The following is a 13,384-nucleotide window of genomic DNA, read 5'->3' on the forward strand; positions in this document are numbered from 1 at the left end:
AGTTATAAAGTTGTAGATGCACGTGTGAGTATTAAGTCTCATATTAAAAAATAAAAAATAAACAAAGTAAGATAAGTATATGAAAATAATTTACCTGAGACTTTATACTTGGTGGAGAAAGTGACCTAATGGAAAGCAATGGATTTCTCATATGAAGCAGAAGAGAGATACTTGCTTCTGGTATTAATTATCTCAAAGAATCCTTCTTCTTTTTTTATTTATTTTTAGTACTTGGAAACTGTTTACGTCGGTAGACCCCAACATAGGCCATTGAATTCAAGAAAAAAGAATTTGATATGTGTCCCCAGATATGTTAAAGAAATATCCTATAGAATGGTTTCCTTCTTTATTTCGATTATCAGAACTTCATCCCATTACTGTGATATTCAAGAATTTTACTGTGGGTGCCTTTCTACTGAAATCCCGGATTGCATATTTTTGTTCTTGATATTGTATCTATAGCAGCATAAATTTTACTGTGGGTGAATGCAGTTTTGAAGAATGTAATCATCCTAAGTTTTTCACATGGTTTATGTATAGTCTTAATTATGTGTATATAAGCTCTTGTATACCCTACCTTTACAAGCCGGTTTTCAAGAGTGAGTGAAGTCGAGTTATCACACTATACAATCATTCTAGAGGGTGTGATCCTCAGACTATAAGATAAACCTTCCTCAAGGCATATTTTCAGTCTGCGGAGGACATTCTGTTTGGTTCATCATCAATTAAGCTAATGGACATATATATGAGTATATATACTCACGTGTCATTTCGTTTCATTTCATTGTATTCATCTCCCATTCGTATTCATCTTCCATTCGATTATACAATTTTGATAATATGGGACATAGGCAACTTCAGAATGCTACAGATTTCATCACTAGTAATCAACAAAAGGTTTATATTAAAATGTGTAGAGGTCTACCATCTCATAACAAAACTGTAACTCACAACTTTTCTTGCAAAATGTTGGTGATAGGGAAACACTGAAGTTTCCATTACTCAGCTCATATAGGTCTGCATTACTTGATGGTCTGCATTTTACACGTACTAGCTTTTATCTTGGTATGCATATAAAAGTTTGTATAGCTCTACTGTTTCACAAAAAAAAATCAAAAGAACTCACAAGTTTTTATCTGCATATCAGAGTGCACAAATCGTTTGCCCTTGCTTGCGAAATGTTAGTAAAAGGGAAAACCCTGAAGTTTCCATTACTCATGCAGGTCAATGTCAACTGTGCATCGCTCACCATGGTCTGCATTTGATATTTAACCACCATTAGCATGGAGTATCAAACTGTAAGACTAAATTACATCATAACATGCTAGAGTCCATTTTGGTGACTTGAAGGAAGAATATATCATATGCATAAGAAAGTTTTTCTTCCATCTACAACAGAAAACTTAAAAAGACAGAGAAGATGCATTAGGAAAGTACAAAGATACAGGTGAACCTTAATTGATGTAAGACGGTATCAAAAAGGGGTAGAGAGTAATGCCACGGTTCAGTCTCATAACCCTGTATGAATCAGGGTTATCTATAGAAAAAATTTCTAGAAATAAATTTATACCTCACAAGAAGTTGCCTTGTCTTTGCAGCTCCACCATTTGAAAGGAACGCAGTCAACATATTGACACCATCTGCAATACTGGTTCATGTTAACTCCTTGAAGAACTGCTAGAAGACATCCACCAAGTCTGCATTGGAAGAAGCTCCTCTTATAAGATCTCACATAAGCCCAAAAAACAATTATTATTGAGCACCAGCAAGACTATAGCTTGTCATACAAATAAAAGAAAAATACTCACATAAGACCAAAAAGAAGAAGACAAACACTCCTCAGAACTGGCCTGTCTAGCTTCTGCTTCAACTTCAATTTAGTAGAAACTTTATTAACACCATATTCGTAAAGGTCTCCTTTATTTTGAGCCACTTTCCTGAGCTGAGGACTGAACAAAAGCACAAATCCTAGCAGGAATCCCGATATAAAACCTCCAATATTTGAAAAATTGTCTACATAAGGTAACAAACCAAGGATAAAATTGATCACAGAGAAAAAGAAAAGTGATGCTAGAGCTGCAAACTGCAATCAAAGAAAAAAGCAATTATTAGACCGGTTTAATCATAATAATTAATAAAGTGATAACAGGGAACTGAGAAAAGAAGCAGGTGAAGGACCTTATCGGTGTAAATTTTCCAGTTCCTAATAAGCATAGAGAGCATAGCTCCAAGCAATCCATATAGAGCTCCGGATGAACCAACTGCTGGGCTATCTTCGACAAAAAGTGCAGCCACCAAGGTACCAACAAAAGCCGAGAGAATATATACTACTCCAATCCTTACTGCCCAACAGAAGTGAAAAAAGCAAGTAAGGTAAAAGCTTTTCAAGATCTAGCTGTATACTTATTTGATTATGCAAAACAAAGTCTCAAGAGAAGAAAATAGATACATGGTCCAAACTCTTGTTCTAAGTGAATCCCTACAAAGATAACACTGCAGAGGTTGATGACAAGGTGGATGGCTCCAGCATGCAAACATGGAGATGTGAAAAGACGCCAGGTTTGGTGATATTCTGTCAAAAATTTCCTTCGAAGAGCCCCCATTTGATCTAACCTGCAACAGTGGAAGCAGTCAACTGTCTGAGACATTTCACAAAACATATGAAAGGCTACGCACTTTGAATTACATGGTACCAATCCCATTAGGAAGAAAAAGCTTCAAGAAACACTCATCAAATAGTTTATTTATCAACATTCATGTTTTGATTCTAACAAAAATGCTCATTCATTCTCGAATACAAAGGAAAAGGCAAGGATTATTTCTAACCCAGCAGGCAACTTGATGAGTCAAAAGGCTAAGAGTAGTAGAAATCGAAAACCCATATACAAAATTACATTAACACAAGTCAACAAAAAGCAATGAATTTCTCTGCAACACACAAGATAGCTTTAGCAGTCAACTGAAGCACCATAAATATAATATTTTAAACGATTCTCCAATTCTCTCAGGCCAAAATCACAATCTCTATCCAAAGCTCCTAATCAGACAAGTTTTTGTCGGGCAAGGTTTTCTAATTCTAAAAAAAGTTCCTTTTCTCAAACTTTCTTGGCAAATGGCAACCAAACGGGAAATACAATTAAGCATTTTTGAAAGCCAAAGGATCAATAAAACGCCCAAAAAGTTTCCAGAAACCCTAGCATAAGAGATTAACAGCTGCTAAAACTATTCCTTATTTCCGTTGGATTGTCCTGAACTCCCAAGCAGAGCATCACTATAAGCTCATAGTTTTTGAGAATCAAAGAGAAATCAGTGATTATAACACTAAGAAAAAATGTTCCAGAAACCCTAATTAATCCAGCTATGAAAATCAGAACTTCCAATACAAAACTTTCCTTTTTTTTTTCTCCTCAGTTTTTCTCAGCGACCAAACAGCCAAACCAATCACAGAAAAAGAGTCATCACAAAGAAGAAGCTCTTTTTGTGAATGTTTACTGACGTGGAAGCGGAGGGTCCAAGAAGGGGGTTCTCGGAGAGAGTCTGGAAGGAGAGCCTGCCAAGCGCCCTGAACGCGCAGTCCTGGTGGGAGATGGTCCAGCAATCATTGACGAGCATGGTGGCGAAGAAGGCCACCACGTGGAGGATCACGAAAACGGAGATCACCCAGGTGTCGCCGCCGCTTCTGCTGCGCCGAGAGCGTGACCTAAAGAAGGGGATCCTTTGGTCTTGGAGACCGGCGGCGGCAAGGTCAGTGGAGAACGGTATCGATGGTGGTGGCGGTGGTGGTGAAGGAGGGGCCTTGATTTCGATGTGGGAGTAGAGCTTGGAGGGGTCGGCCATTTTTTTGCCAAAATCGAAAGAGAGTGAGAGAGAGAGAGAGAGGGAGAGAGAGGGGTATTTGAAGGAAGGAGTTGGCGCCTTTTCGTCGTCCAGCTGTGGTGGTTGTTCTGTTTCTAGAAACGGTTGGGCTTGGCGGGAAGTCCCTTTGTTTTTTTTCAAGTCAAAAGATTGGTGAAAGTGGAAGTCAGCTAATGGTTTTGTTAATTAATATGATTGTCCGTACTATCAACAAGTGGATCCGTGGCGCAATGGTAGCGCGTCTGACTCCAGATCAGAAGGTTGCGTGTTCGATTCACGTCGGGTTCAATTTCTTGTTTTTTCTTTATTTTTTCCTACAATTTGTTATGGCTTGGACCACCCTGATTCAATTCCCTTGGCCCATGGCCCATCAGGATCACAACGATTTAGGTGGCTCTGTTTAAGACGGGGTTAGTGGATGGTGACCATCCTGCCCCGCCCACAATTCTTGGTTAGAGTAATAGCTGATTTTTTCCATTAATAGCTGCTATTATTCGTTTACTTTTCTTAAATGCATTGCTAATTTCCACTTTTTATAAGTCAACCTATCTCCGTCTAGGTTTTTTTTGTTTTTTTTTTTTTTTCACGTGTTTGGGAGAAATTTTTGATGGTTTCAAGCACTATATAATTGTTGAAGGTATGCGTCTTAAGAGGTAGATCAATCGGTTGGGATTTTGTCTAATGAAACGAAGGTTTCTAGTTCTAATCTCACTCCCTCCTCTTATATTGTCATATCAAAAAAAAAAAAAAAAATTGTTAGAGGTATCCTACAGTGCAATATAATGTCCATATTTAATTACTTGTCTGATAAAAAGAGAGGATTGAAATTAAAATTTTAAATTTGAATCTTTTTTTTCATGTGATTATCCATCAATCACATCATTAAAAATAGGCCAAATGTGGACGGAAGCATTTTTCTAATTGTTGCCCCTCATTTCTCCTTTAGAAATACATTTTGCCAGTTTATTTACATTATTTTTTTTTTCCATCTTGATGCCATTTTAATCATTTTGACTTTTTATTTTATTTTTTTATCGTGCTTTAAAGATAAATGTAGTTTGTCTCTTTTATCATCCTTCATGATCGTCAATATTGGTGGAAATATACGGCCTACCGCTCACGCAGTACAAATTAACTAATTTTTGGACATACTGTTATATATTATTGTGTAAATAATAGTTAAGATTGAATCTCTCAAATTTTTATTTTATTTTTTTCTCTCTTACTAAAAGCTTTTTAAAGTTAATTAACTTGAAGATTTAATTTTAACAGTTCCTTTCACTACTAGTCTACTACAGCTTTCACTACAGCATAAATACATGCCGTTATTTTAATAAATAATCCAATTAGCGCACAAAACTTTCAAGCCCCAAAAAGTGATGGGCTTTGTATATTAAAGAAGCTGAAATCTTCATCTTCCACACTACCAACTCAACACTGCTTTTTTCTCACGTTTTTTTTTTTTTTTTTCACCAGGCGTTTTGTTTCTTGAAGGTAAGCGATCTGGGTTCCTCTGTGAACTCAAATCTATTGTTGAATTTCAATTTCAAATTCGTTTCGATTCCACGAATTTCTGCGTCGAATTCGTGTGTTTAACCAGTGCGCGGTGTTCTTGTATTGGAAAGACTAGGGTTCATTTGTTTGCCCCTTTCTCTAACTTGCCTTGTGATATTTGCTTTGTTATGCGTTTTTGAGGTTAACGTTTATCTTATATACAATGGGTCTCATTCAAAATTTTTTCTTTCCTTTCTTTGGGTTGATAATTTTAGTACTTGATTGAGATATTGTTCAATTCCTTCCTTTGTTTAGTGATGGTCGACTTTCTTTTGAGTTTTGAGTATGAGGGTGGCTTTTTTATTTGATGCTGAAAATTTCATATCCATGTACTTTGTCCTGTACGGCTGTACCAAATCCTCCAGATTGTGATTTGTGATCCTGTTGGTTTCTGTGCGTGAAATCAAATTGTGGGGTTGTTTTCTTTTTTTGACAAGAAAATGGCTGTAGGCATTTTGCAATGGATGTAAAAAATGGACTGGGAGTTCCACAAGAAACACTGGATGCAGAAGTGAAATCGTTCTTTGAATCCGCTCCTCCTCTTCAAAACAGGGACGATATCAGTGGAAAATTGGAGGAATTTGTTGAGAGGAATTCGGCAGTGTCAGGCAAATTCACTCTCTAGTTAATCTCATTTGCAATTTTTACTCTCAACTTTCAAAATGGTCCCTTGGATGAATAAGGTAAATTGAGTGTGTGTTGTTTTGAAAATTATTTTCAGGAAATGGAAGAGGTAGGAGGGTTGTGTGCGTGACATCTGGTGGCACCACGGTTCCTTTGGAGCAACGGTGTGTTCGCTACATTGATAATTTCAGCTCAGGCCATAGAGGAGCAGCATCCACGGAGTATGTTACATTCCACCATACCGAACAGGAAGCCTGTAGTTTACAAACTTTAATGCTATGTTATCAATATTGATGTGCTGATTATCTTGCAGGAATTTTATTAAGGCCGGATATGCAGTTATCTTTTTATATCGCAGGTGAATTATTTTCTTACCATGATATACCCTTTACATTGACTAAAAGAAGTTTACATGGTTGAAAGAGAATAATTTTTTTAGTCTTCTAACCATATGGTGGATCTTGTATGTATTTTAAGCAGGGGAACCTACCAGCCTTACTGCAGATCTCTTCCAGAGGATCCCTTAGTTGAATGTTTTGAGATCACTGATGAGTCAAATATTCAAGGTTTGTTTCTTTTGGCCACTGAGAATATATATATGTACGACATCATGACAAGTGAATCAATTTTTTTCCTTCATGCTTACATATGTAGAAAACGGTTGGACCCTGAGGAAAGACCTAAAATGTGATGAATCGTGCTTATAATGCATGCCTAAGTTATCACATGGCTCTAATACTTGAAACCCATGCCGGTTGCTTTTTGAGAGTGCTAATATGTCAAATTCTCATGATCAATATTATATGAAGCACTGATGGTTCCTGATAAGATGACTGAATTTCGTTTCATACTTCAGTGCGCCAGTCACATGCTGAAGCAGTGAAGAAGGCCATCACTGAGCATCATGCTGTATGAACTATCGATATTTAGCCGTGCATTTTTTTCTCCCCCCTTTACTCCTGTATTTCAACTTTTAGATCTCTTGGTTTATTATGTGATGGCAGAAGATTAGCTCAACATAACAGTGAGCCAGTTTGAGGTTTTATTCTTGCAGGCAGTTGCAGAAGGCCATCTGTTAAAACTTCCCTTTACAACCATATTTGAGTATCTTCAGGTTAGCTTCAGTTGATCATTGGTTGTTTTTCTTTAACGCCAAATCATGTGCCTACTTGTACATCTGTATATTTAATGATTTTTTGCGTCGATGTTTGGGATCATATTTTGTGTCTATCATGGAAATCAGCTTCTCTCTCTATGTGCCCTCCACACTCAACACTTTATTATTTGTAAGCTTCCTGTTGGGAGAGTAGTATTCAATTCTGCAGGTCAAGTACCATACCTCTGCATCCAGGGTGCAATGCAGTAAATGCCACCATAGACTGCTCAAGTGGAAAGAAAAAAAGGTTATAGATACATATTCAGGAATTATAAGGTAGTCTGATTTGCTTTCTACTGGAGAGTTGTTCAGTTATAACTTTTAGTCATGTAGAAGTAGTTCTTAAGCCCCATATGGCCAGTCTTTTTTGTCCCTGTATGTCATATGGTGATTGTATGGAATCCCTCATGGTGCCAACGGCTGCTTTTATTTGGCTACCCTTTCCCTTGTGTAAATTTACCTTTTCTTTTGGGTACAATGATGTTGTTAAAGTGCTTAGGCAATATAAACTTGTTTATACTTCTTGTTGCAGGACAATTTTCCATCCTATAAACTTGTTGCTGCTCTATTTGATATTACTAAAGTGTCTGTTGGTTTTGGACATGATAGGCGTTCTCCTATGGACTGATTAGTGGTCTTTATATTATGAGCAGATGCTACAAATGATTGGAGTTTCAATGAGTCGTCTTGGGGCAAATGCAATGTTTTATCTTGCAGCTGCAGTTTCTGACTTTTATGTTCCGTGGAAGAACATGGTAAAGGTTTAATATGTTGAGTAGTCATTTATTTTACTCTTTTCTTCTGGCTGCATTTAGTGTTCTGGAAAACAGATTGAAAATCAGTTCTTTTATTCGATGGGTAAAAATAAGCTCTTTTTATGAACACATTATATATTGGTACAACATGAAGAAAGGTCACCATCTTTTGTTGGTAAGCTGCATGTTGGAAAATGGGCTGACTATATAATTCAAATTCCTCTCGTATAAGCATCATGTTTGTAGCAATAGCAACAGAAACATGAGAGCAGCACCAATTTGCTTTTGAAGTCTCGGCTTTAGCCAAGGAACTTAGCTCAGATTTCTTTAACTTAACCCTGTTGGTTCCTGTGTCATTTTGCTATAGCAGAGGTTCCTCTACTAGGGAACTTGTAACCACTCCCACAATTTAAGACTGCTCTTCTATGGACACGTAAAAGATTTGTCTGAAGTATATCATGTCTGTGCCTACTTTACATGGTTCAATTCTGCAGGCAGAGCACAAGATACAGTCAGCATCTGGTCCTTTGGATATGCGACTGGTTCAAGTGCCAAAGATGCTCTCGGTGCTTAGGAAAGACTGGGCTCCCTTGGCCTTCTGCATATCTTTCAAGGTTAGATGTTTTTCTACCACTAGTGTATTGTAACTTGGGTGACTATTACTAATATAGGTTTGACTATACTTGTAAACCTTTATTTGATGAATAGCAGCATCTACAACTATGACATAAGATTAAAAAATAAAAATAAAAAAGAAGAAAAGGTTATTGTTTTTGTTAATATCAACCATATTATGCATGAAACTTTTATATTTTTTCTCCTCCATATATCAAGGATGTTAGAAGTAGAATATAATTTGTTTGTCCATAAGTGGTGGCTGGGTTGTATTTGAATTTGCAAATATGAAAGGATAGGCCAAGACAGACTATAGTATGGTATTTTATTACCCCCCCTATGTCCTGAAGAAAGAGGAGGGCTTATTTCTCGGATTTGGATTAGGTGCAATGAGCTGCCGGCCCGTATTGCACCCCTATTTCTGATATTTGGATTGGCAGCTCATTGCACCCGATTCTCGTCTATTTCTCTTCCTCCCCAGGGATGATTCCGTGATGAATAGAATTTTCAGAGTGTCCTTTTATAACCTTCCCTGACTTTTTGTGATGTATAATTGAGAAGTACCTGTTAATAAATCAGGTTTTAGTGTGGTGCTGAAAAGTTTTCCTCTGCTTGACTAAACAGCTGGAGACAGATGCAAAAATTCTTTTAGAGAAGGCTGATGTGGCTCTTAAAAAGAACAAGATGCATATGGTTGTGGCAAATGAGCTTTCAAACCGCAACGAGGAGGTTGTGGTTGTTACAGCTAATGAAAAGATATCAGTTCGCCGGGACAAGACGCAGGTTGGTGATGATGTTGAGAATCACCTGATACGACTTCTTGTGGAGAGACATTCAGCTTATCTTGAGAATCCTGACGACCTTTGATATGTTGTAGGCCTAACAGCTTCAGATAGATGATGCATACAACACCACAAGTTTACCCAGAAACTTGCCTTTCTGCCTCACCTAAGCTTTCCTTCTTTGCCTCGTCTTAGTTTTTACAGTGTTGTTTGGTTTATCTGATATACTTGCTTTTTTTGAGCCAGAAAAATAGAAGTGTTCAAGAATGATAGGGAGATTAAGGCAAAAATTGTACTCACTCAATAGCTTATTTGTTTGGAAGAACTGTGAATTTAAAGTGAATAAAAAGCTGTTGTCTTGAATTTTTAGTGAATAAACCTTCATCTCTTACAGTTTCTCTTGAGGGGTGTGTACCCTATTAATGTTTTACTGCCCTGGTTTCTTGGGTACTTTGGGATCGTATGTTTTTTTCATTAGTAACGGATAATGTTATTTAGTAAACTCATATAGAACAAAAATATAACTATAATGACATGGCAGTAAAAAATTTTTTTTTTTTTTTTTTTTTTTAACAAGTGATCATCTAAAAGATTTTATTTTTATTGTCACGTCGTTATCATCAAATTGTTTAATAGACGTAAATTGGCCTTCTTTCATCTATATGATGGCTTTTGAATATGTAACAACCAATTGCAAAGCTAATACCACCACCAACAAAACAAGAGACTCATTCCGAACGACTCGAAAACTCGATGATCTGAGTGTGGGAGAGAGAGGGGGGGGAGAGCACTTAAATGTGTAACGATCATCTCTGTTCATTTCTTTTCAACTATGGAAGGAATAATATATACAACTTTTTTTTTTCTTGTACAATAAATATATGTATCACCAACAAATATTCCAGAATGTATTCTGTAGTAAGATGCAAATTGCCTACAGTGCCTCGTCATCACCGTCTGCGTCAAGCTCAAGGCCCTCGGCAGCTAAAAGCCGACTGATAACCTTTTTCTTCTCTTCCTCTGCTTTCTTTCGCATCAAGTCCCTTTTCTTCAAGACAAGTGTATGCCGCCTAAGGGTGTTGGAGTAATACTCCTGGGATGCCTTTTTTTCTTTAGCGAGGATTCTCCTTTCTTCTTCAGGATCAACCTGAAATCCCAGCATAGATTTTAAGAGATAATTGCAGTAAAATGTGGCCAATAATGAAAGAACTCAATTAAGTGAAAAGTGAGATCACATAAGGACTATCACTGAAGCTATTATTTCAAATGTGAATCAGTTAAGATTATTATTTTTAGATGTCACCAGAAATTAGCTATATATAACATTAATATGGTGTAGAATCAGCATAACTTTATTTGCTTATACATATATAAGCAAACAAAACAAGAACAGAGATATAGGCGAATGGCTGTTAGAAGATAAATATGGAGCATGAGAGCAATTTTTTTTCTTTTTTTTTCCAAACTTGAGGGAGATATAATTTAATTCAATACCTTTGAACGCGAAAGACGACGAGCACGGAGATTCAGCTCACGTTGCTGCTGCTCAGCCCACGCTTGAATGGCCATATCACCCCGCTGATCAAAAGCTTTTCTCTTTTTCATAAGCCACTCCATCCATGCTTGAGATGCCTGATATAATAGTCAACATGGAATCACCGTTAGTAAAGCAGCTAAAGTGAGGACAGAATTAATAAAATTACAAAAAAGCATCATCTAATTAAGATTACTCTCTAAACAAACAAAACTTTATTCTACTACATGAACTAAATAACCAAGGAACCAAATGGTCAATTTTATGTGTTTGAACAAATGACAAGGTCAATTTTACGTATTAGTTTTCAAAAAAGAATGTAAAATATACCCTTCATATTATTTTTTTGAAAAAACAAAACACAATATGGTGACTCGTGATACAACAGCTCCAATGCATCTAATGAATCAATATGCTCCATTTGGCTTTAGCACGAAACTAGAAAAATTTTAAATTCATAAATCATTGGTTTGCTCATTCTCATGGTTAACTTATGGTGAGAAATCATCCAGTGCTGCTTCCTTCTCAAAAGTAATTGATACAATACTTTTTGAGTGTGTGCAGTGTGCACAGCGTAGTTGCCATATTCCAGACCAGGCTGGCAGTAGGATTGTGCAACCAGAGTCTATAATGCAATCAGGAATTTACATGACATGTAAAAATAGAACATATGATAGAAATTCAATAGAACCATTAAAATATTCTAAAGCAAGCAATGGAATGACATGTAAAAAACATATGATAGAAATTAAATAGCTTATCTAAGTTTCCCAATAATACCCAGAATATAAACATCTAGAAGCCTAAAGTAAACTATGAACTGACACAGCGACTAACATATAAATTAGAAATCTTACTTTCATTGGGTTGACTCGGTTGTCCATATCATAGTTCCTCCGCTTCTCCTCATCTATGAGCAATTCATAAGCAGCTTGAATCTTAATAAACCTAGTTTCAGCCGTTTCCCCTTCCTCAAGAGTCCCTCTACCGTCATACACTTGAAAAAGGAAAGATGACTGGATCAATACAGAGTCCAAGAATAGGGGCCAACTTTTAAGCAAACACCAATACATACACAAATAGGAACTAAGTCGCAAAGAACATCCATGAAACATAAAATCCCAAAAAGTGAACTCATGATAAAGGACAAACCATCTGGATGATAGAATTTGGCCAAGCGTCTGTAAGCAAACTTTATCTGCTCTTCATCAGCATCTCCTTCTAACTCTGCATAAGAAAATTAAGGCCTAATTTGTTAACCACTCTCAAACATACTAATAGAATACACACATCAAAAGGTGTACATGTCACCCAACAGCAGATAAAAATATATGTGAGAATTACATGCTCACATGCTCTAGGACAACGTCATACGCCAATTTAATAGACTGGGTTGGTGGAATTTCGTTGACCTGGTGGAAGGCTTTGTCCTAAACTCAATCACAAGCACATGTATAGTCACAAGTTTCAATTTTTTCCACAATGTTTTGTTCAATTGTTCACACATCCAAAGAGAGATTGAGAACGAAAAATATATAGTCACGCAAAGATGTAAATAAATAAAAACAAATTTCTCTCTCTATAATTTCTTCAACAGAACCTTTAAAGAAAAAAATTAACAATAAATAAATAAGAATTACCAAGAGTGTCGTAGGGGGATTTCTGATCGGACCATTTGGACGCCCGAACCAGTGTCCTCCTCTGGCTCCCACGGAACCACGGCTCAGTCCCATTCGAACCCAAGGACTCGAACCAGGGAGCGAACGAAGACGGCGAGGAGAAGCGAGGCTTGTAGTTAGGGTTTCGAAATGAAGCCCTAGCTCGAGCTCGCTGCCTGCAACACACCAAGGAGGAGAAGAAGGCCGCGTGTGGCCTACAGATTGTCCTCAGATTGCTCATCTTTTCCTCAAGAGTTGGAGCTCAAATCGCACGACCAAAGAGAGATTGAGAACCAAAAATTAGGGTTTCGTTTTTATTCACAAAAATTTGACTAGTTTGTTATGATTTAGCTCCCATGGTTGAAGACGTGAAGGAAGTGAAATGAGGTTCTGATACCATACATGTGAAAGATTCTGGCTGAATCTAAAATTTTTATATATATATATATATATATATTTTTCTTAGATACTCTTTTGGAGTACTTAAAAATAAATAAAAAATAAAATAAAAACCGGGTATTTTGTGGACGGTTGGGCTTCCTGTTCAACGACAGTTGGGATATGCAATATTACCATTTTGCCCATTTCCTCACCCCGACTTAAAAAACTAGTGAGCTATCCAACAACAAATCCAAAACGACTAATATAGTATAGATAATACATACAAACAATAAAAAATGACTTGATATTCTTAATAAAAGCAGTATAAAGCGATGAAAACACCAAAATAGAAGATACGCAGAGACATGACCGTCTCGAGACCTTTCAACTCGAATCTCAAGGGACACAAACGAGAGCCTGACCCCATCTTCTTGATTATAAAGACCTTCAACCAACTCTTAAATCTCATT

The 13,384-nt window shown here is 36.9% G+C and overlaps 3 protein-coding genes and 1 non-coding gene across 5 annotated transcripts; 2 read left to right on the top strand and 2 right to left on the bottom strand.

Annotated features, from left to right (window-relative positions):
- Positions 1-922: 922 nt before the first annotated feature.
- On the bottom strand, positions 923-3,837 carry LOC132182459 (RHOMBOID-like protein 8). Its single transcript, XM_059595715.1, has 6 exons — positions 3,497-3,837; positions 2,450-2,613; positions 2,179-2,342; positions 1,809-2,083; positions 1,571-1,697; positions 923-1,255 (listed from the first exon to the last, which is right to left on the bottom strand). The coding sequence occupies exons 1-6, from the start codon at positions 3,835-3,837 to the stop codon at positions 1,133-1,135; spliced, it is 1,194 nt and encodes a 397-aa protein (XP_059451698.1). The 3' UTR covers positions 923-1,132.
- A 234-nt stretch (positions 3,838-4,071) lies between these two features.
- Positions 4,072-4,143, top strand: TRNAW-CCA (transfer RNA tryptophan (anticodon CCA)). The gene has a single exon. It is a non-coding gene; the product is annotated as a tRNA-Trp (tRNA).
- A 1,073-nt stretch (positions 4,144-5,216) lies between these two features.
- Positions 5,217-9,737, top strand: LOC132182469 (phosphopantothenate--cysteine ligase 2-like). 2 transcript variants are annotated; one of them, XM_059595734.1, is made up of 11 exons: positions 5,217-5,349; positions 5,860-6,017; positions 6,131-6,254; positions 6,347-6,391; positions 6,514-6,599; positions 6,890-6,942; positions 7,088-7,147; positions 7,843-7,944; positions 8,439-8,558; positions 9,184-9,342; positions 9,437-9,737. In XM_059595734.1, exons 2-11 carry the CDS (start codon positions 5,870-5,872, stop codon positions 9,440-9,442), a joined length of 903 nt encoding a protein of 300 aa, XP_059451717.1. In that variant the 5' UTR covers positions 5,217-5,349; positions 5,860-5,869; the 3' UTR covers positions 9,443-9,737. The 2 variants fall into 2 exon arrangements, with proteins under 2 accessions (XP_059451717.1, XP_059451710.1); XM_059595727.1 differs by having other exon boundaries at positions 5,220-5,349; positions 9,184-9,737.
- A 395-nt stretch (positions 9,738-10,132) lies between these two features.
- LOC132165466 (uncharacterized) lies at positions 10,133-12,961 on the bottom strand. Its single transcript, XM_059576051.1, has 5 exons — positions 12,516-12,961; positions 12,028-12,102; positions 11,733-11,872; positions 10,836-10,973; positions 10,133-10,488 (listed from the first exon to the last, which is right to left on the bottom strand). Exons 1-5 carry the CDS (start codon positions 12,772-12,774, stop codon positions 10,276-10,278), a joined length of 825 nt encoding a protein of 274 aa, XP_059432034.1. The 5' UTR covers positions 12,775-12,961; the 3' UTR covers positions 10,133-10,275.
- Between the last annotated feature and the right edge of the window lie 423 nt (positions 12,962-13,384).

Source organism: Corylus avellana, chromosome ca1, assembly GCF_901000735.1.
Source record: "Corylus avellana chromosome ca1, CavTom2PMs-1.0".
Lineage (NCBI taxonomy): Eukaryota > Viridiplantae > Streptophyta > Magnoliopsida > Fagales > Betulaceae > Corylus > Corylus avellana.

Excerpts from the sequence above, each read along its gene's own strand:
- LOC132182459 (XM_059595715.1), bottom strand. The coding sequence starts at position 3,837 with ATGGCCGACCCCTCCAAGCTCTACTCCCACATCGAAATCAAGGCCCCT. Across the intron at positions 2,084-2,178 it reads GGAAAATTTACACCGATAAG|TTTGCAGCTCTAGCATCACT; the intron begins GTCCTTCACCTG and ends CTTTGATTGCAG. Across the intron at positions 1,698-1,808 it reads CTTCTTCTTTTTGGTCTTAT|ACTTGGTGGATGTCTTCTAG; the intron begins GTGAGTATTTTT and ends CTTCCAATGCAG.
- LOC132182469 (XM_059595727.1), top strand. The coding sequence starts at position 5,870 with ATGGATGTAAAAAATGGACTGGGAGTTCCACAAGAAACACTGGATGCA. Across the intron at positions 6,392-6,513 it reads GTTATCTTTTTATATCGCAG|GGGAACCTACCAGCCTTACT; the intron begins GTGAATTATTTT and ends TATTTTAAGCAG. Across the intron at positions 7,148-7,842 it reads CCATATTTGAGTATCTTCAG|ATGCTACAAATGATTGGAGT; the intron begins GTTAGCTTCAGT and ends TATTATGAGCAG.
- LOC132165466 (XM_059576051.1), bottom strand. The coding sequence starts at position 12,774 with ATGAGCAATCTGAGGACAATCTGTAGGCCACACGCGGCCTTCTTCTCC. Across the intron at positions 10,974-11,732 it reads ACCGAGTCAACCCAATGAAA|GCATCTCAAGCATGGATGGA; the intron begins GTAAGATTTCTA and ends CTATTATATCAG. Across the intron at positions 10,489-10,835 it reads GTCGTCTTTCGCGTTCAAAG|GTTGATCCTGAAGAAGAAAG; the intron begins GTATTGAATTAA and ends CTGGGATTTCAG.